This window comes from Channa argus, chromosome 3 (assembly GCF_033026475.1).
Source record: "Channa argus isolate prfri chromosome 3, Channa argus male v1.0, whole genome shotgun sequence".
Lineage (NCBI taxonomy): Eukaryota > Metazoa > Chordata > Actinopteri > Anabantiformes > Channidae > Channa > Channa argus.
This window is the reverse complement of record NC_090199.1, coordinates 6,791,108-6,816,123: the sequence shown is the minus strand read 5'-3', so window position 1 is coordinate 6,816,123 and position 25,016 is coordinate 6,791,108. Positions and strand designations below refer to the sequence as shown.

The 25,016-nt window shown below is 41.2% G+C and overlaps 1 protein-coding gene and 1 long non-coding RNA gene across 3 annotated transcripts; one reads left to right on the top strand and one right to left on the bottom strand.

Moving 5' to 3' along the window:
* Positions 1-1,250: 1,250 nt before the first annotated feature.
* On the top strand, positions 1,251-4,394 carry LOC137123752 (uncharacterized). Its single transcript, XR_010913883.1, has 2 exons — positions 1,251-2,828; positions 3,784-4,394. It is a non-coding gene; the product is annotated as an uncharacterized lncRNA (long non-coding RNA).
* A 128-nt stretch (positions 4,395-4,522) lies between these two features.
* Positions 4,523-19,868, bottom strand: LOC137123748 (lysophosphatidic acid receptor 2-like). Of its 2 annotated transcripts, none has more exons than XM_067497936.1 (5): positions 19,426-19,868; positions 12,658-13,121; positions 11,726-12,220; positions 8,959-9,218; positions 4,523-6,400 (listed from the first exon to the last, which is right to left on the bottom strand). In XM_067497936.1, exons 2-5 carry the CDS (start codon positions 12,908-12,910, stop codon positions 6,296-6,298), a joined length of 1,113 nt encoding a protein of 370 aa, XP_067354037.1. In that variant the 5' UTR covers positions 12,911-13,121; positions 19,426-19,868; the 3' UTR covers positions 4,523-6,295. The 2 variants fall into 2 exon arrangements, with proteins under 2 accessions (XP_067354037.1, XP_067354038.1); XM_067497937.1 differs by having other exon boundaries at positions 19,726-19,865.
* Between the last annotated feature and the right edge of the window lie 5,148 nt (positions 19,869-25,016).

Genomic DNA, 25,016 nt, shown 5'->3' with positions numbered 1-25,016 from the left:
CGATTGCACCATGTGCGCTTATACAGGACTGAGCCTGAACCAGAGTCTGTGTTTAAAAAAAAAAAAAAAATTTACATTTATGGTCACAGTCATTTGTAGTTGGAAAACCACTTTCTTTAGCTACAACTCGACTAAAGGACTGAAGAACAACAGAATGGAATTGAACAGGTGTGTGTCCGGGAGCAGGTTCGACCAAGAGCAGGTTACAAAAACTAAATGTCACCGTAAAGCTTCCGTAACATTTTCAGATCTCTGCTAATTTAGCAACACACACGATATTAAACTAAATAAATAGAAATACTGAAGCTGTGATTTATTACAAACTGAGAAAAGTGTTTTTCACTTCAGTTTCAAAACTTAAACTCAAGAGTTCAAATGACCAAATGCCCAATGGATGGTTGAGTGTATTGCATATACTCCCAGAATGCATTTCATCTTCACAAGTGCTTTGAGCAAATGAAGCAGCCATTAGCTCCTAGGTTATGACTCGGGCCTGTAGGTTGAAAAAGGATTTGTATTTCAGTTGCAGTTAGACAGTTTAGTGCTTTAGTGTCCTGACCTGTGTCCACACTGGGTGTTAAAGTCCAGCTTTATGTGCCGTCATATTTAAAACGGAGACGTTTCATATCTCAGAGTGAAGAGACAGGGAAAAAAGTTCATGTCGAATTCACTCATTGCAGAAACAAACCAAATCCAACCCTAACATTGAACCAGCTATAAAATATGTGACACATTTGATTTTAACATGAAGATAAACTGTGAAACTCTGCTCATTTAGGGTTTTGAATTGAAAGATTTTGAATTGAATCGAGCTGAAATGGACTTGTTCTAACATTTGTACGAGGTCTGCACGAAGCTTTATATATGGGTAGGTGTGTTCATTTGGATATTAGGGAGCCTTAGAACAGTTTCAAAGAAGTAATGTGGTTAGAAAATTCCCAACATTTCCACATCATCAGCAGCAGCAGCAGCAAACTTCGACAACAACATATTAAGGAATGGTTACCAAATGGTGACGTTGTTTGATGCTGCTGTCGTCCATGCGAGCTGAGGCTGGCTGAGAAATGTCCAACCAGAGTTTAGGTTGATAAAACTACATCACTATTGTTAGTAACTCATACAGTCTTGTGACACAAAAGTCAGTTTATCCCTTTAACTCTTAAAAACTCCACATTTCTTTGTTGCAGAGCTACTTCCTGCTTTAGCTTGGACAGGGCCAATTTTCAGTTTGTTCAGGGCAAATGTCTTGTATACGCGTATGGATTTTGCTGTCATGTAGAATAGCTGTGATCATTTTTGTCATAATTTTTAGATATTTCACTGGAAACAAATGCAACCAGTGGTTCCAAGACGGCAAAGTGCACAAGACAAAAACAACAGTCAGTCAATCTTCGTGCCCCCTTTCTCTTCAGGCAAGTGGAGTCTAATGGCTTTGGGAATAATTCATACACTGTACAATGTATGAGGACTTTTTTTTTGCAGTGTTGATTTCAGATTACACTGGATGATTATGTTGTAAAAGCTGCTAATGTGAGAAGCAAAAATTAACATATTTTTTTGTGAACTATTAGCAACAATTTACTGGCAACTTTAGCTGCCAGGTAATTTCTCGCATTTTAATAGAACACAAGATAAAGTAGGACAGTAGATTGCAATTCATTAGTCATTTCTGTAAGTAAGCAACATATTCCTGTAATTGTAAATGCTGTATATCCAGTTGTATAATTCTTCTTACAATAATTACGTGCAAACTTTGCAAGACTTTGTTTCCAGGTAATTACTGTAAATTCTACAGGCAGTTTCTTATAGTAAAGTTATTGAAAATATTCCTGAATTTATCACAAACAAACAAAAAGAATCTCAGCTCATGTATTAACTAAAGCGTGTACAACAGAAATTTGTCATCATGCTAAATATTGACTTGATCCAGCCACAGAACAATATAATCAGAATGTAGCTATAAAGCCCTTTTTCAGCGATGAGCGATGGAAAGGTAACAGGGCCCTCTGGTCTGCTTGTGATCAGCACTTCTTGTGGACCTACACTATATTGCCAAAAGTATTTGCTCACCCATCCAAATAAATGAATTCAGGTGCACAAAGCAAGGTCCATAAAGACATGGATGAGTGAGTTTGGTGTGGAAGAACTTCACTGGCCCAGAGTCCTGACCTCAACCCGATAAAACACCTTTGGGATGAATTAGAGCGAAGACTGCGAGCACTGTGTATTAAGTATTTCATATTAAACCCTATGGATTAAGAATGGGGTGTCACTAAAGTTCATATGGGTCTAAAGGCAGGTGAGCGGATACTTTTGGCAATATAGTGTATATCTCATATCCAGAAAGGCTCAAGTGTAAATAATCAAATAATGGATTTTAGTTTGGCTGCTTCGATTTCAGGTATCGGGCGTCTTAACTTTTAGCAACACTTGAATTGGTAATGTTTATAGTAACTTCGATGCTTTGACTGCTGTGCAACAATTACCTACATTTGGAGATATTGTTTACATTACGTCTTTGAAATGATTTTCCATATACACAGTCGTGCATGTCCTCCGACTTTAAGAAGTAAACATTGGTGTGTATTTCATCCAGCAAACACTTTCAGTGCCACCCAGGGAGAATGCAACAGAACCTGTTTGGTTTTTCCAGTTTGCTGACTGACCTTAAAGAATCACGGAAATAAATAAATAAATGGCTTAGCGTTAACATGCTTTCTGATCTAATCCATTTGCCATTTACAGGATGGCAAACGTTACCACGAGGTTCTTTTATTTAGGCTGGATCTCAGCGAAGTCGACAACAAACTAAGCTCCGAGGACACAAGGTGTGTATGTACTCTTCTGTGTGTTTGTGTACATGAGCACATGTAAACTTCAGCTCGTCGCTCACATTGGGGTTTAGCTTGTGTTTAGTCCGTTTTGGGTGGAAATTAACTTCTAATACTGAATTTAGTACGAACCTTGATGTGAGCTTAAACCTTATGTTTTTCTTCGTCTGTAGCCTTTTACTGATTTGTAATAAAAGTCCTCGAGACTCGTATTTCTTTTAATATTAACAGTATGGTTTGTCCTCATGCTATTTAACCAGGTTCTAGTTTTTACATGAAATTGTATCGTTTTATTTTGGTATTCATAAACTTTGTTACTTCCAAGGTCTTTTTAAGTTGTGAAATTGAAAAGATATTTATCTATATATCTCGTTAGATATCTATCTATAGAGAGATAGATAGATATAGATATTTTCCATAGATAAAACAGAAAAAAAATGCTGTAATATTTTCCAAGCAGCTTTTAGGTGTTGGTAATTATTATTTTGAGTGTTAGAAAAATGTAAGTCATATGTCTTGTTTGGTTTGTGGTGAACTTTTGCCATTTCTGATTTCATTTCATTGTGTTTTCTGATGCATTTATTCTAGTACTGAATATGATTTTATATAAAAGTTATGGCCATAGTTTAGGTTTCATTCGTAGCTTACAGTTGTGAAATGTAATCGCAACAAGTGTGAATTTAGAGCACTGATATTTAAAGAAAAACGCATGTACCTGATATTTATATGGTAGAATTCTCATTTTACATTTTAAAATCATCTTCCTCAATTTTAAATAAATAAATAAAATGAAAAAAATAAAAAATCTGTTCATAGACCTATGGTGTACTTTTCATGGGTCCTTCAGCTGTGGAAAAGACAAAAAAAAAAAAAATAATAAAATAAAATAAAAAAAACTTTGTTCCAGAACAATCCTCAGGTTCAGGTCGATTATGTTCTTCCCCTCTTATAGGTACAACCGAATATGGGCGGCTCCTCCTTTAAAAGAATCTTTTTATGGCGAAAGAAAAAGAAGAAGTCACCTCTGAACAAAGCCTGGAAACACCTGAGGAGGGCGCTACCCAGTAAGAAACCCAAGAAGAAGAGTCTTCTGCCTCTGGATAAAGTGAACCGGAATAACCTGAGAAAGAAAAAGCCTTCCCAGAAGAGATCCTCGCTGACAACAGACAAGAAAGCGCCGATCTCGCTGAAAACACTCTCTCTTGGTAACGTAAGGAAGGACTCCATTCAGACTGCTCCGCCGACAGAGGAGAAAGATGGAGGAGGGCTGGGAAAAATAGGAGAGCAGATAAAAAAGAAATTCTCTAAGGAATCTACTAAAGTTGTTCCTGTGAGCCTGAAGGAAACAAAGGAAGACAAGGAGGAAATCAGTGGAAAAGCTGAGACACGGGTGCCTAAAAAGAAACTCAACGACATCTTGAAATCCATTCGCCCCACAGGATCAAAAGCAAATGGAAAGTCTGGGGAGAAAGAAGCTTGAATCGGACTGGGAAACCATAGAAAAAAAAAAAGAAAAAAATTATAATTTAAGTTTTTACAGCAATAAAGATTCTTTCCAAGAAACAACCTGGTGTCATTTCGCTCAACAGTATCAATAAGCAGCAGCAAACTATTTATCACGAAGCTTCACATCACTGATCTCACATGCACACACACTCGTGCCCAACACAAAGGGACAACATTTCTCTGGATTCTAATAAAAAAAATGTTTATTTCTCTGTCTGGGGTTGGCCCTGAGGACAAATACTGTACCATAACATGAGCATAAATAAAAAGTTTTCAATCACTCCCACTTTGCAAAGAAATGTCGGGTCATTCCGGCACAATTTCCTGTACATGCAAACACAGCAGTGACAGAGTGATGACAAAATATAGTAAAATCTCAAGCAAAGTACAGCTTATAGTATTAAAATATATACATATTGTGTACTTTGACATTTACGATACAAACAAAAGTAAATTGTGATGGGATGCAAATGAATAAATCTGCATCTTTTCCCACATTGTGAAAGTTAAAAAAGGTCCAACACATTCAATGGCTTTAAATCTTTACAGCAAAACTTCAAAACAGAGTCATAAATTCTAACTGAGACTTTCATTTGGATTAGCAGTGAACAAGACAGATTTGAAACAGTCCATTTGGTTTGTGTCCGTTCCCCTTCAGCGTACTTAGCCCTTTGGTTAATCCTAACATTCACCTAATATATAAGCCGATAACGGCCCGCAGGGTTTCTGACTTAAAAAGTTGTATCACAACTGCAGTTACTCACATAGCCTGTTAAAAAGGGCTCTTTCAGTGCAATAATCAATCAGGTCTTCAGTTTATTCCTTTTAATTCTAAAAATGAAACAATCCAATAAATGCAGTAACATTCATGCCACTCGAAGTTGCTTAAGCCGTTTGAGTAAAAAGCAGCAGCAGCAGCAGCGTCAGTCCTCAGGTGGATTTTGGCCTGTAAGAACACTAAGACAGTTACACAATCTCTTTTTTTTTTTTTTTTTTTTTTTTAACAAGCCAACAACTAAGCAATAAACCACAGGTGAACTATTTAAAAAAGAAAAACCCGTCACGTATAACCACTTTCTATTGTGGTGACAAGTGGCCTCTGACTTTGACTCAGTGAAAGCTAATGCAGTTTAATCATAAACGCTCCCTTCAGAGTTAATGGAGGTGCCAACTCAAATTTTATAATAATTTTAAAAAAAGATTTGGTTTGTGACCCGGGTACATCAGTTAAAGTAGTGTAACCGACACACAGCTCTTTAAGTTACGTTCAACAGGAGGTTTGCACAGTCGAATCAACACAACTTGAAAACTAAAAGATGAATGGAGAACTGTTGTATTAAACTACATTAGTTTCAGCTGCCACACACACACACACACACACACACACACTTAAACCATTTGTGGCCTTATTACTTGCTGACTCTCCATCAAGGACACATTTCTGATGTTTCCGTTCACACACAGTCACTTATTTCACCCACTGCTAACAGCACTGCTTGCTCAGTACCCTTCCCCCCCCCCCACACTTGACTGCTGCTTCTTCCCTCTAAGGACAAACACTGGCAGGTTGTTTATATCCAAGCATGAAACAAGCTCGCCTACATCCCCGAGTGGTGTAAATAACCCACCGATGACAAATGTTCTTCCCCAGGTCTGCTGCAGGTCAGTGATGGAGAGCAGAGGAGCCTTCTGTGGATGCCTCCACCATCATGTTGGTCACCTGACATTGGAAGGAATCAGTTCGTCTTTGTCTAACGAGCAACTCAGCTTTATCAGACACTAGCCTTTGTCCACTGGCAGAGGACGTAAGATCCGATGTTTCCTTACAGAATAAACAGTTTTTGACCCTGTCGCAGCAGTTTACGGGCTGAAGAGAGGCCGGTTTTATGTCTTGTTTATGCAAACACAGATCTTCTGACTGTGTGTATATGCATGTCTTCTGCGGGACAGAAGGCAAGTTAACTCCAGTTTTCTGAAGACGCAGGCATGTCTTCTGAGCCTCTGTGGGTGATAAGCTCTCCATTGCTCATCTCTGTCAGCGGAGCCTTACGAGACTTACAGTTCTACAGACAGAGGTGGAGAGACAGACAAAAAGTATGAGGCGAGGTTTGAAATGAGGAAAAGAATCAGGAACAGGGGGGAACAAACATTTTTTTTTTTTTTTTTGAATAATATCAGGAATGGGGATAGGAGCAGCGGAGGCAGGAAGTGGAAAAAGAACGAGGAGAAAACAGGTTAGTCATGTTCAAACTAGTAAAGAGAGCAAAACCAGCTGATAGAAAACGAAATGAAAAACATGTTTATACCAAAGTCGGTGTTTCCACACATCTTGACATGAATCCAAATGCTAATTTCACCAGTTATCACAAGACAAGCGGGCGAAACAGGCAGCAGACAGACGTGACCAAAGAACTCACAGGTGCAGGCAAATGTATGCATTTATTCATATTTGTTGCGACACGTTTGTACAAAAATAATATAAAAAAGGTTTCTGAACTTTCAAAACAAGAAACAGTTGGGCTATAATGAAAGTATCAGTATTTAGATCATTTAAAATCTGAAAGAAAATATACTGTCATCCCTTTAATAGCTTTTTGTAATGGAATTCCCTTATAGTAGGTATATCATTCATGATTATCCATAAATGCCAAACATTTAAAACTTAAATTGCATGAATCACGGTTTATTCTCCTGTAGCAGCACAGAGCGGAAACGAATGCACTGGATTAATCATCTTCATTCAGCTTTACTTAACCAACGTCTGACCTCAATAACAGACAAGATCTGCATGTACACAAATCCACAAAAAGAGACCACATACACACACACACACACACACACACACACACAGAAAATGTTGCACCAAGTAAAAGTGACTGCATAAGGAAACTGGTAATAACCCTGTTAAAACCATAAGAAACTGACCATTAAAAGCTAATTTTAGATTTAAGTTTGATCAAGGGTCGCTCTGCTCGACGTCTAGCTATATTTTGCCACATGAGAAGTTTGACATCAACACAGAATGACTGCATATTTGTGCACTTCTGCATGCATGAAGTCACCAATGCTGACTATGTTTGGTGGAGAACTGATCGAGCAAAAACAGGTAGTAGCCAGTGATCAGACAAGCCTGAAATGAATTGGCAAACATGGGAGACCACAGAGCAAGATAATGAGAGAGCGCGCACAAAACAGCAAAAGGGGGGGTGAGAGCGAGCTTATGGTTGTGCAAACACAAACTGATAAAGCGACAACGTGATGCGTTTGCATGCGAGATGTGTTTCAAATGTCTCCGTTGCACCGTTACTTTTCAAAATCAAAGCCGCTAAATTTGCATGTACTAATAGAAATCCCTTAAAAAAACGGAAATGGAAAGAAGGATCCACACAGATGACAGACTGACGGTGACGTCAACAACAGAGCTGTTGACCATTTGAAACATCTCTAAAGTCAGAAGATTATTCTCTGGCATCGCTCAACACTGTGATACTGCAGGGCCATTTGGATTTAGAGGTTTAATGTTCCACATTGTTACACTTGGCAATCGTGGACTCTCCGAGCACCTAAAAGTACAATAGATTTGTTTACGTTTGTTCTCGCGGCGTAAAAAAGGAAAAAAAAAAAAAATACAACTTTAACTGTACTCACTTTGACGCCGACTGACCATTTGCTGTCTGGCTATAAAATATGAACCAGTAATTTAATTTATACCATAAATCCCCACATTAGCATCTGGCTGCCTTTAAGTTCATATGGCTTCACAAACAGCTGCTCGTGTACACATCCAGCAGTTTTGAGCAACTTTAGCTCTTACGTGGAGACAGCAAGTCCAATATTTACACTGCTCTTTTAGCAGCAAATAAAAGAAACAAAAAAAACAAACAAACAAAAAAAAAACAATACAGCAAATTAAAAAAAAAAAAAAAAAAAAAAAACACAACAGCAAGAGCAAAGCAAATGCACACAGCACAGCTAAACTGTGAGCTGGACCCACTTATAAATCTCTAAAGAAGCTGGAGACTCGTGATATTTGTCTGTAGCTTCATCACTGCGAGCAATGCCAGTCACAATTTAACTTGATGCTGCTTTAGAAGGATAACTGACATTGTCTTCGTTAGTCATATTTTCAACAATCACCATCCAGGCACTAAAAACCAACAATGTGGCCAATTTAATTTCATTTAATCCTTTCTTGGACAATAAGATGAACAGAGGCTGCTACTGTGGCTTTTAGTGTCTGTGTGGTGATGGAAATATGATTAAATAGAAAATTGAAGGCATCCTTCAAATAGGTTTTTAAAAAAAAGAAAAAGAAAAGAAAGAAACAAAAAGTTAAGCATGTTGCATTGTTGGTTTTTCAATCAGAACAATATTTCTTTTCAATTTTAAAATAACGAGTTGCATTTAAACATAGCATTACGCCGTCAAGTCGACCAGGTTGTCAGTTTATCATTGCATAATTTTAAAGCTTTTGACTCTTGGCCGTGCTGTATATGGTGAGCAGATAATCATCTGTCTACAAGTCTGTGTCGCTTCTTGCTTTCGTTATCACTTGTACTTAGTGCGAGTGGTTGTTTTGTTTGTCACTGCGGACGGTGCCTCCATTGCTCTCAGACAGTACCTCTTGCTCCAGGGTTTTAAATTGAACTCCGGAGTTCCCCTGTTGGTCGCCCTCCCCGCGGAACGGGTAGCACAGGATCTGCTTGAAGGTCCTCCTCATGTCGTTGTCCCTGAAGGAGTAGATGATGGGGTTGAAGAAGGAGTTGACCTCAGCCAGCACCAGGAAGTACTTTTCGTAGAGCAACACCATGCACTTCTTACAGCCCACGCCATCGAGGAGCAGCAAGACCAGGCCGGGCGTCCAGCAAATCACAAAGCAGCCTGCAGAGGGAGGAACAACAGGGCGATGGGAGGAGAGGGAGGGGATATCAAGGTCATGTGCAGTCATTAGAAGAGTTGCAAGAACACTGGAAATTAATGTCGCAGTTGCAGATATAAAAAAAACAAAAAAAAAACAGCAGTTACTCAATGGAAGGAACATTAACATCTGTAAAGAATGTGACAAAGTAGGAGGTTGATAAGGGAAAGAGGGAATGTACTGTACATTCCTCTGTGGACAACGCACATGCCCGTGTGCACGCACACACACACACACACCATTTTAGCATGTGCACCGAGTTTAGTCTGGATGCTCAGATTTCATTATCATAATAGTCGATTATGCAGCTCAGGAATTCATTATGTACACACGTTCACAGCACGTTCAGCACTAATATATGCACACATACACTACAAGCTACAGAGGGAATGTGAACATATTGTGGTAACACCCTCAATGTGTAGTGCATTCCTCAGCCCTTCACCATAATCTCAACTATACGTTCGACCTGAAATAGCACGTCTGAAACCCACATCCGCTCTAACACTCGAATGACAATTTATAACCATGAGGACTAAACCAGTGTGCCCTCAGTTTGCAGTGAAAAAAAAAAATGTTCCTTCAAGGTGAAAGTCAGTTCTCAGAACTGTGTGATAACAGCCCCCCCACACACACACACACACCCCCACACCCCCCCCACCACACCCCACACACACACTCTCAGTAGCGTTTTATGGCCGGTTCTCTGTCACAGTCAACGCAGCCATGTCACTCCCTGTCAGGACATGCTCAGGGGTTTCCTTGTCCTCCTCACATGCCAAAGGTGCCGAATCCTGGGCGCTGAGCAACGGATAAAAAAGATGTGCAATGTTTTTGTGTGTGTGTGTGTGTGTGTAAAACTGTGAGGAATTTAATCAAAAGTTCAAAATGTGAGGGCAGAAGCAGGGGAGGCTAGAGGAGTGAAGGGAGCACGGCTAGTTCATCTGAAAACAAGAGGAATCGGTGGGAGGAAGAGGAGGAGGAGGAGGAAAGGAGTGTGTGTGTGTGTGTCGCAGAGGTAAAGGCCGCTTCAACAAGTACAGACAAGCTAAACGTGAAGCGTGGATGGCAGCTTGTTAGTGCCTTCCCAGCTTTTCAGTGTCTGCGGTCGTGTTAGTTTGGTCTGTGAAAATTAGGATTTTCCTGTTTGGAGCCATTATATCCTGTACAATTAAATGAGCACTGTGTAAATGTAGTGGAAGGTCTGTGCTAGTTCAGGTCATGCTGCTTACCCCCCCCTCCCCCCCCAAAAAAGGTCAGCACTTTGTCTTACAAGGAGACATTTCACTGTTTTATCTTTCTTTCTTTGTGGGGTTGAAGTGGAAAGTGATGATTCCAATATTTCCATGCACAACACGACACTACTGTCGGCCAAACTGATCACACTGCACAATCCTGGAGACACGAATGAGAGTTTAGCTTGTGTGTGTGAAAAGGTCTATTGTTTGATGACAGTTCTTCACTATTAAAGAGAAAAGGTGAAAAGGTGTATCAAGGGTGATCCTGTGCAGTCTTTACCAAGTTTAACCAGATGCTTTGAAAAAGGAGCAGACTATGTGATTTAATGACCCCAAACAGTTGGAGGTTATCGCTCCAGAACTACCGAGGTCATTGTGAGGTCAGGTCAGACATACCAAGTGCATACATTTAGAAATATTAATTCAAGAATCCAGCGCTGCCAAACGTCTGAGGACTAAAATAATATTAATAAATGAATTAAAAGCAGCTGACAGCGAGTGAGATTCTTTGGTTCCTTTAGTAAAGTGCGTAATAAAAAAAATAATAATAATTGAGAGAAAAATCTAAATGAGATTCTGATTATCAGATTCATATCGTAAGCAGATAGTTGTTAAAATAAATCATAGTCAAAAGGAAAGAAATACATTTATGCCATGTCATTATATGTCATATAAAGCTTGGTTAACAGAGTTCTCTTATTAAATACTCTTTTAGGAAAAGTCCAAGTGCAGTAGAAAAAAAACAACATGCAACATACTCTGTGGTCATTTGGTCAAAATTCCTTAAATCAAATTGAATTCACTCCGATTAGAGATTCCACCGTACTTTCTAAGCACTTGAAGAAAATGGGATTTTTTTTTAAATTTATTTTCTTTAAACAAGCCTGAAGTGTTTCATCTGCCGGAAACATCACTGGCTTCAAGGCAACGGCCGAGACGAACAAACGGCATGTGGGTTTCAGCTGCTCATCTTCATTAGGAAATAATGCAAGAGGAGTTCAAGCTCATCAAGAATAACAAAGAAAGTCATCATGCCATCCCAACGTGACAGAAAACGATCAGATCAGGTGTTTACACGCATAAAATTTAACAGCTGATCACATTGTTAAGGTTTACACAAGTCCTTTCATTCAGATTGTTGCATTCTTAGGAACCTTTAAGCAATTGTGTGTGTGTGTGTGTGTGTGTGTGTGTGTGTGTGTGTGTGTGTGTGTGTGTGTGTGCGCGCTCACCCAGGATCATGGAGACCGTCTTCATCAGGTTGAACACCGTCTCCCTGTGTCTCATCTGGGAGGTGTGCTGCGACATCTGCTTGCTCTTGTGCCTCACGTAGAGGAAGATGCGGGTGTAGACGGCCACCATGATGGAGAAGGTCAGCAGGTTGAGGACGGCCCAGAACACCAGGTAGCTGCGGCTGTACAGCGGCGCCATGGTGGAGCAGCTTTCCAGGTTGCACACACAGCTCCAGCCCATTGTGGGAATCAGGCCCATGATTATTGCCACCAACCAGATGAAGACTATGATGATGAAAACCCGCCGGGTGCTCATGTTGCTGTGCAGCTGCATGTTGAAGATGGTTTGGTGACGCTCAACCGCCACAGCCAGGAGGTTGAGGACCGAGGCTGTTAGACTGGTGTCGATCAGCCCCTGTCGCACAAACCACTGTGGCACGGACAGCTTAATGGTCCAGGGACCAGTATGAAACATCAAGTGTAGGTAGGAGACACCTGGGAAGAAGAATTTAAATGAGACACTACCAAAAAAAAAAAAAAAAAAACATTTGTATCTGTCTAAAATGCAAGCAAACATTTTGTCACGTACAGGTGAATACTGAATGTCTGAAGATGGACAGAGTGTCATCAAGCCTTAACGAAGCGACTCATATCATTTGTTAATTCCAGCTACTGGTCACTGGCTGCAGCACATCTGTACTGTGAAACTGCATAAAACCTGCCTGTTCCATCACTTAAATGCTTTTTGTACCTGTACTCCAAAACCCAACTGCAGTTAAACCTCAGCCAAACGAAACAGGTCTCTTACACACTAAAATTTCATTAACAAAAAAATACAAACAATGTTCCAGTTCAGCTTGAATAGGCCCTTTGTTTGATGTGTATGAAGATAATTTGTAAAAGCAGATGCTACATTAATAAAACAAGTGTACCTGCAAAGAGGTCTGCCACGGCCAGATTACCGAGAAGGTAGTAGATGGGATAATGAAAGCGTCTGTTTTTCACAATGGCCCCCATCACCAAAAGGTTGGAAAAGATGACTATGAAGCAAACAGTCATGCCCAGGGAGACGATCACATAGTCCCGCTTGCTCCAGTGGTCGCTAATGTTCTTGCCACTGGCCTCATAGAAATATTTGATGGTTTCGTTCCAGTAGCATTTCCCTTTGTCAGTTACCGCGACCATCTTGGGATCTTTTTGGGATGTGGGCTGAGAGAAGAGATGAAGAGGACGGAGGGGAGAGCGCCGCTGCAGTCAGGGAGCGGGAGGGATGGACTAGGGCGGCATTCAGAGTCAGCCTCGATGGTGGGACGGAGTTGATGGGCATGCCATCAGGTGAGGGCTGGAGAGATCCTGTTTGATGTCGGGCTGCCCATACAGCTGTCCAGTCAAACTTCTTCAAACCCAAAAACATAAAAACAAACAAAATTAGGTATTTTCAAAAAGGAAGACAATGTGCCAGCACTTTAGTCACAGTCACCGACTGCAGAACTACTGTTGGAACACGACTTACCTTGTTCCAAGTTATACAGTGGAAATATTACAAATGTACAGTGTGTAATTTACAGTGTGAATATTTATGCAACATGGAAAAGCACAGCGGGCTGAATGTAAACAACAATCATAACAAGGATTACAATATTTTATTATTAGACATCAGTATTGACATATCATGAAACGCTAGTGTTGCAGATGGAAAAACTCTTAATGAGTTTGTGTAACCTCTTGGACACACACACACACACACACTTTTAAATTTTACAAAAATAAAATACACAAGTAAAGCTGACTCGTTACTCGTGTACAAAAAGTATTGACACCTTTTGTGGTGGCAGCTCAAATTTTGGTGGCGTGGATTCCATTTGCTTGCATTTTCTCTGAAATGAGTTAAGAACTTGACGGAAGTCCATCAGCAGCAAACTGAACCAGTTTAACCAAGGTTAGAAGGCACACACACACACACACACCCACACACACACCCACGTCAATACAAAAAGTTCCCTCAAAGAACTTTCCGCTGACCTTTACAACAATTTATCTAATGATCTGACAAGTCAAGTCAGCTTGTTTATGAGTTGATACTTTGTAGCTGTATTCAGAAAGGAACAGCCTCGTGATGAACAGACCAGGGAAATGGCACAAAACCACTCCTACAGCTTGTGGTGTTCCCAGGAGGACATTGGTTTCAATAACCGTCAAATGGATTTAGCCTGGACCAGAAGGACTCTCCCTGAAGGTTGCCATGCAGCCAAACTGATTAACGGTGGGGGGGACAGATCTTGATCAAGAAACCAAGGGTCACAAACTAAACTTCAGAAATGTTCTGCAGAGATGAAGAACCTGCCAGAACAACAAATATCACAGCAGCACTTCATCCATCAGACCTTTACAGCAGTCACTGATGGCCAGCTGGTTATCATACCGCTCGCCTTTTCACAGCCAAAGCCAGGACAAACCCCACAAAACGTCAACGTAGAGACTTTTATGACCATTTACAGACGACCCCCATCCAACCTGATGGAGCTCGAGGATCTACAAAAAAAAAAAAAAAAAAAAAAAAAAAGAATGGGAGAAACTGCAGGAGTCAAAGATCCACCTAACCAATAAAAAAGGTCCTAAATATTTCAGTGTTCCCTTTAGGTTAATCGATGTCGGCCGATGCATAAAAAGGCAATTTATCCATTTAAAAATAAATCTAAATGGCGAAGTGAGAAAGTGTGAAAGTTAAAGAGGCAAACACAGACATCACTTTAAATCAGGGAACAATGCCATTTCTCAAAGTGCGACACAAGAATTTCTGTGTTACATTTGAGTCTGCACTTGTATTTAATCAGACTAATAAAAAGAACATCGCAAACGCTGCCGCCACCATTTGTGCTGTTTATCGAGCTTTAGATCGATCTGCAAATCACCAGCGCCACGTGACTTAGCTTTGCCTCAATTTTAAACAACAGGAAAGCACAATCCCGCAGAATTTGGAGCTACTTAAACCAGACAACCTTGATTAGAATGAGATGTGAACATTATCGTATTATTATCTACTGAGCTCAATGACAAACATCTACACAGCCTCCACAAGTCGCAACAGGAAAAACGCAAGGCTGTTTGACTGATGCTGTAATTAAAAGCAACCACAGCTTAGGGCAGAACGCAGCCTTCGCTTCAAGACACACGTTCAAAATGTGGCCAACAACAACAACAACCGGCTTTAATCCTCCATTTACAGTAAACTAGCACAGGTCACATGGTGCATTTTGACTCTACAGCACTGTTGTCACACATACACAGACACCCACACCCTCATTTCCCAGTGAAAGCCAGCGCAGCACGGCGACACCAAAACAGTGCAGTCAACTCCAAGTTCAACGCTCTCAACAATGGAAACAGCAGAGCAGCTCCCTCACAGCAGAGACACACCTCACAATTACACAATCCAGCTATGTAACTCAATCTCAATCCAAACATGCAGAACACACACACACACAAAACCTCAGTGACCCACTATCCTACCAAGGGTGTGCGAAGAGAAATGTGAAAACTGAAAAAAAAAAACCAAAAAAAAAAAACCTATGAGACACAACTTATCTACGATAAGAAAAAGGATTTGATTAGGAAACATTGTGAACCAGCTGAGAAGTACAAGAGAGCAGTAAATCATGTAAAACATTAACACAAGAAGAGGTTTTAGCTCAACAGGAAACCATACAAAAATTAAAAAAAAAAAAAAACAAAAAAAACAAAAATCAATAAATAAATTCGTGTATGTGCTTGCAAATGTGTAGACTGATTTAAAAACGCAAACACGCAGTTGTGCTTCATGTGCAGAGAAGTGAAAGAAAACTTTCTGTTCTTAGTGGTCGTCTACCATTTCCTCTTGAAAACGTCACGGCTTAAACTGTCATTCGTGCTCCTACACTTTAGATGTTTTTCTAGATCAAAGATATGTGCACACAGTCAAGACATCGTGACTTTTCGGTGACCTCGCAGCTTTCAGGTTGACTATTTGCATGTCCAAGTGTCTTTAAATCTCATCAGCAGGTGCAGGATTACTACCCTGTGTTTATGCAACGCAAATAAATCTGAAACATTTCTGTTCACTTGCACCAAACCCTTTTTCCATGCAAGGTGGTTTAAATTAATATAAAAAAAATAAAAATAAAATAAAATCTGTCATTGAAGGAAAAAAAGTCAAAGATGATGTGCCAAAAGTCTGATACATTTTGAGTTGAAATCAGGAACATCTGCTGGAACAGAATAAAGTCTGGATCTGTGTTGTTGATCATTTATTGCCTAATTGAGAAAATATTGGTGCCAAAAGATGGAATTTCTCGGAAAAGCTATTACCATTTTCAACAGTAACATAAACAGGTCTATTAACGGAGCAGAAAAACAAACACGATAAGTGTAAAACTTCTATTTAAGCATTGGCTACACTACACAATAGTTGCGTTGAACATCTGTGTGCATGCACACGCAGACACACACACGCAGCAATTTGATGTCAGTTTTCAAAAACTAAATATAACGCCTGCACCTTTAGTTATTTCAGCCTGAGGTCCCCACAATTTCTAATCATAGAGATGGAAGCAGACAAAGACTACGTGCCTACAGGTTGCAGAAATTCATAGCTGCAGTCACAGAATGTGGAACCACCAAGAACTAAATTAGTTTCGCAAACCCCCCCAGAGACATCGTCCTCTCATTACATCCATTTCCAGCTACGTTGGATGAACCAACTGTTCAATCTGTGATTAGCTGGTGATTTCATTTAAGCCTTTAGCAGCTAAATAGCCAGATATTTCTTTCAGGAGGTGGAGCCCAAACCAGAGCTCACAACTTCAAAAGAAGTATTGTAACGTTTGAAGTTTGACATTTAGAAAAGAAAGAATTCATGAACTACATCACTGTATGTGCGTGATGAAAAATGAAGCGACAACCAGATGCCGACCGAAAGTGCACAGCCAAATTTCTTAGGTGGTCTGTTTAGCTGATCAGGAAATTAGGCAGGATCGAGGTTCAAAACATTCTCAAAAATCAATCCTCGTATTGAAAATCCGTCTTAAACAACAACAACAACTAAAAGACACATTTGAAATGTACTTCCTGACCATATGACCTTAACAGAGCTGAGAGAAAATGACATTTCGACCCACTTAAAACAGAAGCCCAACATTTTTAAAAAAGTGTATTTGCTTTCTGGTGGAGAGTTGGAGGAAGAGATTGGTACTGGTCTCATGTCCGTCCATGAAATCCTAAAGCCGACCGTCTGTTAGCTTAGCCTTTGCTGTTTACTCTGCATTTGCATTGGATTTAGAGATACATGTCCAATTCCCAAACCTTTGGGTACACTCCAGGCCAGTGTGGTACTTTTACTCTGTGTGGCTCCTGGGGGACCACACTTGCACGAATGTGTGTTTTCATGCATCATGTGTCTCTGTTTGTGTGTGAAAGACCTGGGCTGCAGCAGTAAAACACCAGTTTGAATGCAAACTGGTGTTTAGCAGAGCGGCCACGCCCGACTCCGTTCTCCCTCCTCCCATCTCTCTTTAAGAGCAGTCCTAGCACATTGACTTCAGCAAGCCCTGCTTTGGAGGGCAAACTTGCACTGTGCCGCACAAACACAGACCCAAGCTGCATCAGAGGCATCGGCAAGCGCGTTGAAACTAGTCGATTATGTTTGTGAGCTGAGATTCCAGGTAAACACACGCACTTTCTGCCAAACTCCTCGGGAGCCTCCATTCTGAGCACAGCCGTCTCAATTAAGGGTCTCTCTAAAGCGCGTCCTTCCAGCTGTGAGGTCTGGACAGGCAACCAGTGGGACTGACTTGGTGTCATCTGCATAATGATTACCTTTAACCATTTAATCACACAGATTCATGCACAGGCACTTCCTCTGTTATCGCACAGGGAAACCAATGTGGACGACCTGCCAGGAAAAACAGGATACCTGACTGCGCCCAGTGCTGCAAACTACACGGAACTGCTTATGAATAGAAACCAGGCAGTTTGTAGCTATAATACACCAGAAACACTATAATTAGAGATTGTTTTTAATTCATTTGCGTCTGTCAAATCCATGGGGGACAAGGTGACTAGTAGAAAAAGAGCCAAAGTGATCTGAACATTCTGCAAAGCCGTTTGTACACACAAGTTCTGTCCGTTCTCAGAATCTTAGCCGCCACCTCTGAGTAACTTCACCCATTTGGAAACAAGTGCCAAGACTTTTGTGTTCTTTTGCGATGGTCCAGTTTCTCAGTAATAGCCAGCTTCTGGGTTTTCTGATGCTCGCCTCCAAATGATTTAGATTCACTGCATAAAGTTACAGGTGAGTTAACGTTAAGCATTTTTACTTTGCCCTTTGACAAAGCTTCTCATCTGTTCATACGCAGCTTTAACTCAACTGTCCCAGTGAACGGAAAATGATCAGTTCTGACCCACTTATCAAGAAAAAAAATAAATAAAAATAACATTGTTCAATTCCAGCATCTCAAATGTGGAAATGTATTGATTTACTTAATTTCACATCCTTGTAAATATCTTTGGTTTGGGGCTGTTGGCTGCATTAAACAAACACATTTTTATTCCTAACTGTACAAAACGGACGGATATAAAATTACACATGTTATTGGTACAAAAATACCTAAGATATTTTGTGACCAACACAAACATGTTTTTCTTTTTGAAAAAACAAAACAAAAAACAAACAAACAGTGAAACCAGAACCCTGCCCATCGGGAAACAGTCAACGCCATCACACTTTGATTTCAAACCAGGAATTACGTGATCAAAAACAAAAGTCAAGAAGAATTACAAACCCAACCAGACATTCAAGTTCCACTTCAGATGTTGAAAACATCTCTGCTCCAGACACATTATGGTCTGTACCACAAAAAGAAATTGTTTTATAGCATTGCAGTTGAATTTTTAAATTCCCTTATAGATATAAAAGATTTTTAATTGATATAATGTTCATAAAGTTAAGGCACGTTTACATAGTTACTCCATTGTTTACTTTATTATGTAAATGCCAAAACAAATGAGGGTGTTTTAGACTGAACTCCACTATAATGAATGTTCACCTTTTTGAACAGTTCAGGATCAAGTCAGGACTCGCAGCCGGACTTGGGGCAGATTTGAACTTTTTCCACAGCCAGAGACCGGAGTCACCGCCGTGTGTGTGTGTGTGTGAGACAGCGGGTTTACTGTACAGGGATTTATTGCTTTCAGGTAATTAAACAAGTGACAGCCGCCTACGCTGAATTCAAGTCTATAAACACGGTCTTCGTCGAAACTGGATCACTTCGGTGAACCCCGTGTTTGTGCCACTCGCGGCGGACCGTGCGTTGCGGTTACACCCAGCAACGGGAGGACGGAACACATTGTTGAAGGAAAGTGGAAGAAAGATAACGCCTCTTAGTAGAACACGGGTCAAAGGGCGCGGGTTTCTTCACGAGGTGGTTTCACTTGTATGACACAGAGCAGGATCGTGCTGACGGAGCTGAAGCGGTCCACACTCCCGACACACCGCTGTGAGGTGGTGCAGATGCCTTTACATTGTGATAGGATCTCCGACCTCCACCCGGAGGAGCACACGCACCGACTACAAACTTTCCCCACAGCGCACATTTTCAGATTCACTAGCGTTTTACACAAGAGAGAGAAATAATAGTAAAGCACCACACAGGACTCCGTGGACTCACCTTTTTCCTTTTTGCTTGTGTGTGTGAACACGTTTATCCAGTATCTCCAGATCTGAGTCCTCGTCCACTTGGGTAATAACGCGCTCTTGTACCTGAGTTCACGCGTCCGACGCAAAGTGACACCAAACGCAACAGAGCGACTCCAACAAAAAAAACAAAAAACAAACAGTGGTTGTCCTTTGTTTCTACTAGCGGTTCTTTTCCAGCTTTCACATCCACGTCCCACAAGCTGAAGTCGATTATTCCCGTCACCTGCGCTTGAACCGTTTCCTTATTTCCGGTGCTTTGTGCTGCTGTTACCTGTGCGCAACGACCTGCGTTGTTTGCGAGGAGCAGAAAGGGCGCGGCACGTCCCTCCTCCACCACTATTGCTGCTGCTGCTGCTCCGGCGTCTGCAGCCTCACTGTCACAAAGGCGCTGATTTGAGCTGTTTCCTCTTCGCTGTTTCTCCCAACCTGAGCTCTTGGTGTCCGCCCCTGCTCCCCCCCCCCCCCGACGAGGAGGCTTGACAGCCAATGGGAGTGGGCCCCTCAGTGTTAATAACGCCCTCCCCCTCGGTTAACTGATTCATTTCATGGTTTAATGTGGTCTCAGGTTAGACATGTTCTCAAAAACAGCGTGTGATGTCTCCTTGACACGTTGCAAGGAGAACTTGTTTTGCATGTCCCCCCTGCAGCTGAATATTTGTTTTCCTGCACCATAATATGAGGATCCCCCTGCCTTTTCGCCTTGCTGGTGATTTGGAGGCTGTTTTCAGGATTCTGAAAAGCCTTGTCACAGCATAGGTCAGTGCTGCTGTCATGACAGCTCAGTAGATGAGTGACCCCCATCTTCTTTTTAAAAAAATCGTCTCGTCCTTTCCAACAAGTAACACAGAGTGACGTCCCATAGAGTCACTCTCTGTCCTTGGTATGAATTTGAACTCTGGTTCCTGTTGTTTGAGGATTTACTGCTGCAATAAAAAAAAAAAAAATGGCAACGTCACAGAGTATTGACTTAGTATTTTGCTGCACTATAATATCGTCTAGCTGATAAACACCTCCAGGTGACATCATCAGGAGTAATTGTTTTTTTAGTTCAGATGATGTGTTGTTTCTCATAACGCAAAGGTTATGGTCTCGGCTGACCTGGTCTTCCAGAGCTCCTCATAATCTGAACTTTTGAAGATTAAAAAATAAATAAATAATTTTTTTAAGCTAACACCAGAGATGCATTTTAAAATAGGAAATGGTAGCCGATGGTAGGTGTATGCTATTTTTATAGCAAAGGAAGTTTAAATGAATTAACACATGTTCTCCAAACAATCGCTACAGGAAGCAAGTGGAAAACCGGTGTTGTTGACCTTTAAGGAACCATCTGAAGAATGCTGTTATTTGTGAAAGCAGAAACGATGCACAAATACAGTATTAAAACCACATAGAGATATTTTTAGTGTAATGACTCCTCATTCTTCAGTTGGTAATAACGCTGAATCATTTTAAAACCTTTTCGACGCTGACCTCATTCTCGCACTCGACACTATCAACTCTGCCTCCAGCGTTGCACAATAATGACAAGAACACCACCCAACAATAGGCTGTCAGGCTCATCTTTTATTTACAAGCTGAAGGCACGAGAGCCTCAGGGAGCCAAGTTCACGGCTTTAGAGGATAGAGTACAGATGCTGACCGAAATAACGACGCACGGCAGAAACATATTTAAGCAATGCTGTATCCAGTTATCGTTGATCTCGTCGCATAATTTGGTAGAGGACTACAGATGAGCTGTTTGCACTTGAGATTGCTGCAATAAAGTTTATGGGACTCAAGAGGCCTATCAGAAGGCAGCGTGTATGAAGACAACGAGCTGAGAAACGACAGGGAAGGATAAGGAGGAAATAACATCTTGAACATTAAACAGCGGACATTAATGTTCGGTGAAAGGAAAGTGAACTTAATTTGAAATATTAAAGACAGCAGGCTACGTTCAAGAGAGGGGAAAGAAGGAGAAACTCAATAATAGGCTGTGTAAATCCTGTATCTAACGATATTTTAGTAATTCAAGACCATTTGTTCATAGGTCATTTGTTCTTCAATCAAACAAAAATCTTCCGACATACTAATTTTATCACTTGTCTACAACTAGCGGCGACAAACTGTCCAGTGTTCAAGGCCTGAATATGGAAGATCCTAATTTATGCAACCAAAAGCCAACAGCATTTGATGTCCAACAAAGAATCAGAATCAGATGTGGCTGAGCAGTTATCACAAAGGACAGTGCAGCTAGATACTGGGTGGAGGCGGGGTTCCCACTTTTCTGTCTTCCAGTCTCGTCCCTAAAGTAAGCTATCTTCATATTTATTGTTTCCACATGAGAATGACCTCTAACGCTCAGCAAGATAGCTAATAACCATTTATCAGAATTTTAACCCACTGTCTTAGTGCTGACAACAGCTGTGGCCAAAGATGTTTTTTGGGTTGTCTGTCCATCTGTCTCGTCCATTTGCAAGGTGGTTAGAGGACAAAGAAGTATGCCAAGTTCGTACTTGATAAGTTTGAACTTGGAGTCGGGACTCTGACGACGGGAGGATTACTTATCTGGGTGACAGTGGCAGCTAAGTGTGATCATCATAATCTCAACTATTATACAAATTGAAAAAACAAGCAGTGACTATGTAAAGGATAAACTTGCTGGATGTATCTAGGCCTGAACGAAATTCAGTTTACACTGCACTGCTTCTGGATTTTGGATAAACTGACCACAAATTATCATTCTAAAAAGGTAGAATATCAAAACTCTGCGTAGGCCTTCGGATTGGGACGCAATGCATTCTGGGATTCTTGGCTACCTCAGTCCACACAAGTAAGCTACCAAAGCATCCTGAAGAGCACACTTCCTTTTATTTGATCTATAAATGGCCAGATGGGAAACTTTAAATTGGAACAGTATCAAGATTACAAGAACGTCTTGCGAATGAGAACTGTCAGCTCGCATGTCCGTCATACCGTCTGTCCATCCCGTTCTTGTGAACACAATATCACAGGAAGACGCTGAGGAAATGTCTTAACATGTGGGACAAGTGTGCAACAGGACTCAAGACTGATTAGATTCTGTTGCTGACAGGTCGCAATCAAGGTCACTGTGACCTTACATCCATCTCTTTCTTGTGAACGTGATATCACATACATGGCTTGTGGGAATTTCCTTCGATCTGGCACAAACGTTCACTTGGACCCGTGGATGAGCTGATTAGAATGGAAGAGTCATGGATCAAAACTTCAAAGGACAGTCCTCCCGTTGCTAAACAAGTCGAACTCAAAAGGAAGCTATATTTTACAGCGGGACAGACAAAAACGAGGGGAAGGAAAGGTCGTGTGGATGCCGAGGACAATAATGGTGGAAAAGCAGAAGCGCTTCGGGGTGATTTACTGTGCAGGGCGTGAGCATTTGGTGTGTGCAGTGTGGTGACAGAGACAGAGAGGGAAGGCCTAGTCAGCAACTGAGAGGCTGCCAGCTCGCTTCCTGCAAGCAACATGCAACATACAGTAAAACAGCAAGATCCCGCACCGAGCTGCATGTAAGGAGCAGAATTCGTCAGCAAGTGGGTGTCTTAGTCAGAATTATAGGGGCTCTTGTGCAACGCATTTAAGGCTGAATTGGGACTGTGTGTTTGTGTGTGCATAAATCACACATGGAATTGCTTACTGTCATCTGGCATCGATTTGGGGAGGGCCTTGATGTCCCAGGGATGGCCTTCATCACCCATTTCCACCCCCCGCCACTCGTAATGCCTTAACGGGAAGACAGCAGTGGTTCTTACTCAATCTGCACAGGGGAAGTCATACTGTACGGGCAGTACAAGCTGTTGCCATGTGGGACTGAACGTTTGGAACTCCCCTCCACCCCTCAAGCACAAATGCACACATTTTTCATTTGTAAAGGATGACATCAAACACATAATGCTGAGCAGATGCTGCAATTCATCAATGGCTCGAGCTAAAGAGACGTCAGTACGAAGGCCTCAGTACAAATGCATAAAGTTTCAGTTTCTTCAACTTCACATTTTCCCGAAATGTCATACAGGATTTTAGTATCTTTCAGCTGCCTTTATAGCCCACAGCTCTCGTCACCGTTTTAAAGCTTCAGTAAACCCACTGTACTCTACTTGCACATATCACCAAACTGCTGCTAGGCACAGTTTGCGGAGCAGTCAGCAGGTAAAGAGCCAGATATTTCCCTCGGGAGTTGATCGAAACCAAAACCATAACTACAGTAGTTAAAAAAAAAAAAAAAAAAAAGTCACTGTGGAACTTGTGTAACGTGTAAATAAGCTCCTGCTCACTTGCGTGTTCACCTTATCAGCAATACACAGTTTGCCAATAATGTCACTGTTGATTTTACAGCTTGTTGCCCGGCCCTCATGTGAATGCAGGTTTAAACAAACCCATTAGCAGTGCAAATATGCTCATACACCAGTGCTAAATAAAACCTTAAGGATTCAGTATGCAGATTAAATATATTGCATTATACACCAAACGGATTGTCTGACTCCTTTCTAGAAGTTGCTCAAAGCGTTTGAAAAGGGGAGATCAGTTTTGGGTTGAAGTGCAAGCTATGATGAGAGGTTGGAGAGGAATGCAGTACTGTAGTGTAGCTTATTTTAAAGACCCACAAGCTACAAGTTTGTTGGAAACCACTGATCTTAAAAATACTATATACCATGTTCTGTACTGCTGAGGTGGCCGGACTCAGACAAGTCTTCATATTTCAGTAAGTAATGAAAAGCCGATCATACAGGAAGCGATGGCTTTAAGGTTGGAGAACTGGCTTTTAACTACTTTACCTATACACTCAATTCCTGGAGTAGGAAACAGCGACAAAGTCACAGAGCACCTACTCTTGTTGTTTAGCTGCAAGACGCTCGGACGTCACCAGTGTCCAGTGGACACGTTCAAAGGTCGACAGTGATAAAGAAGAATTACAGAGAACAAATTTCGCTGTCACATGTAGATGTGCTCAATTCTAACAATTTAAAGCTTTCTACTCTAATCTGATCTTTGTCAGGCGGCATCCTGGGTTAGGTTGATTGTCTGTGCGATAGGTGTCGTCCAAAAACACTGCTTCTCGTTCACACACACCGGTGGGGGGAGCTGCTCAATTGCGGTTCAGTGTCTTGCTCAAGGACACTTCGACGTGTGACAGGAGGAACTGGGAATCAAACCAACAGCCCAGGGATTGGTAGACTTCTGCTCTACCTCCTGATCCACAGTCGCACCCCTGGGTGACATGGTAACAAATATGAAATCTTGCCTGTGAGTGGTATATTATTTAATATTGCCAGTACTGATACTGATGCAACCATGTTGGTGCATTGTGCTGTTGTAGCTGCATAAAGCAGAGCTGGATTCAACTCAAGACAAACCTGAGTTTTACGGTGACAATTAGTGAAGTAAAAAAGAAAGAACAAATGTAAAACTACTCGAGTTCCTTTCCACGTCCACGAGCTCCAACACGGTGCTTTAACACCAATAAATGGAAGCGTACACGTCTCCTATCATGGTCTGGGAACAAACTGGAATGCTAAGAGCTTCTCTGCCCCATAAGGGGAATCA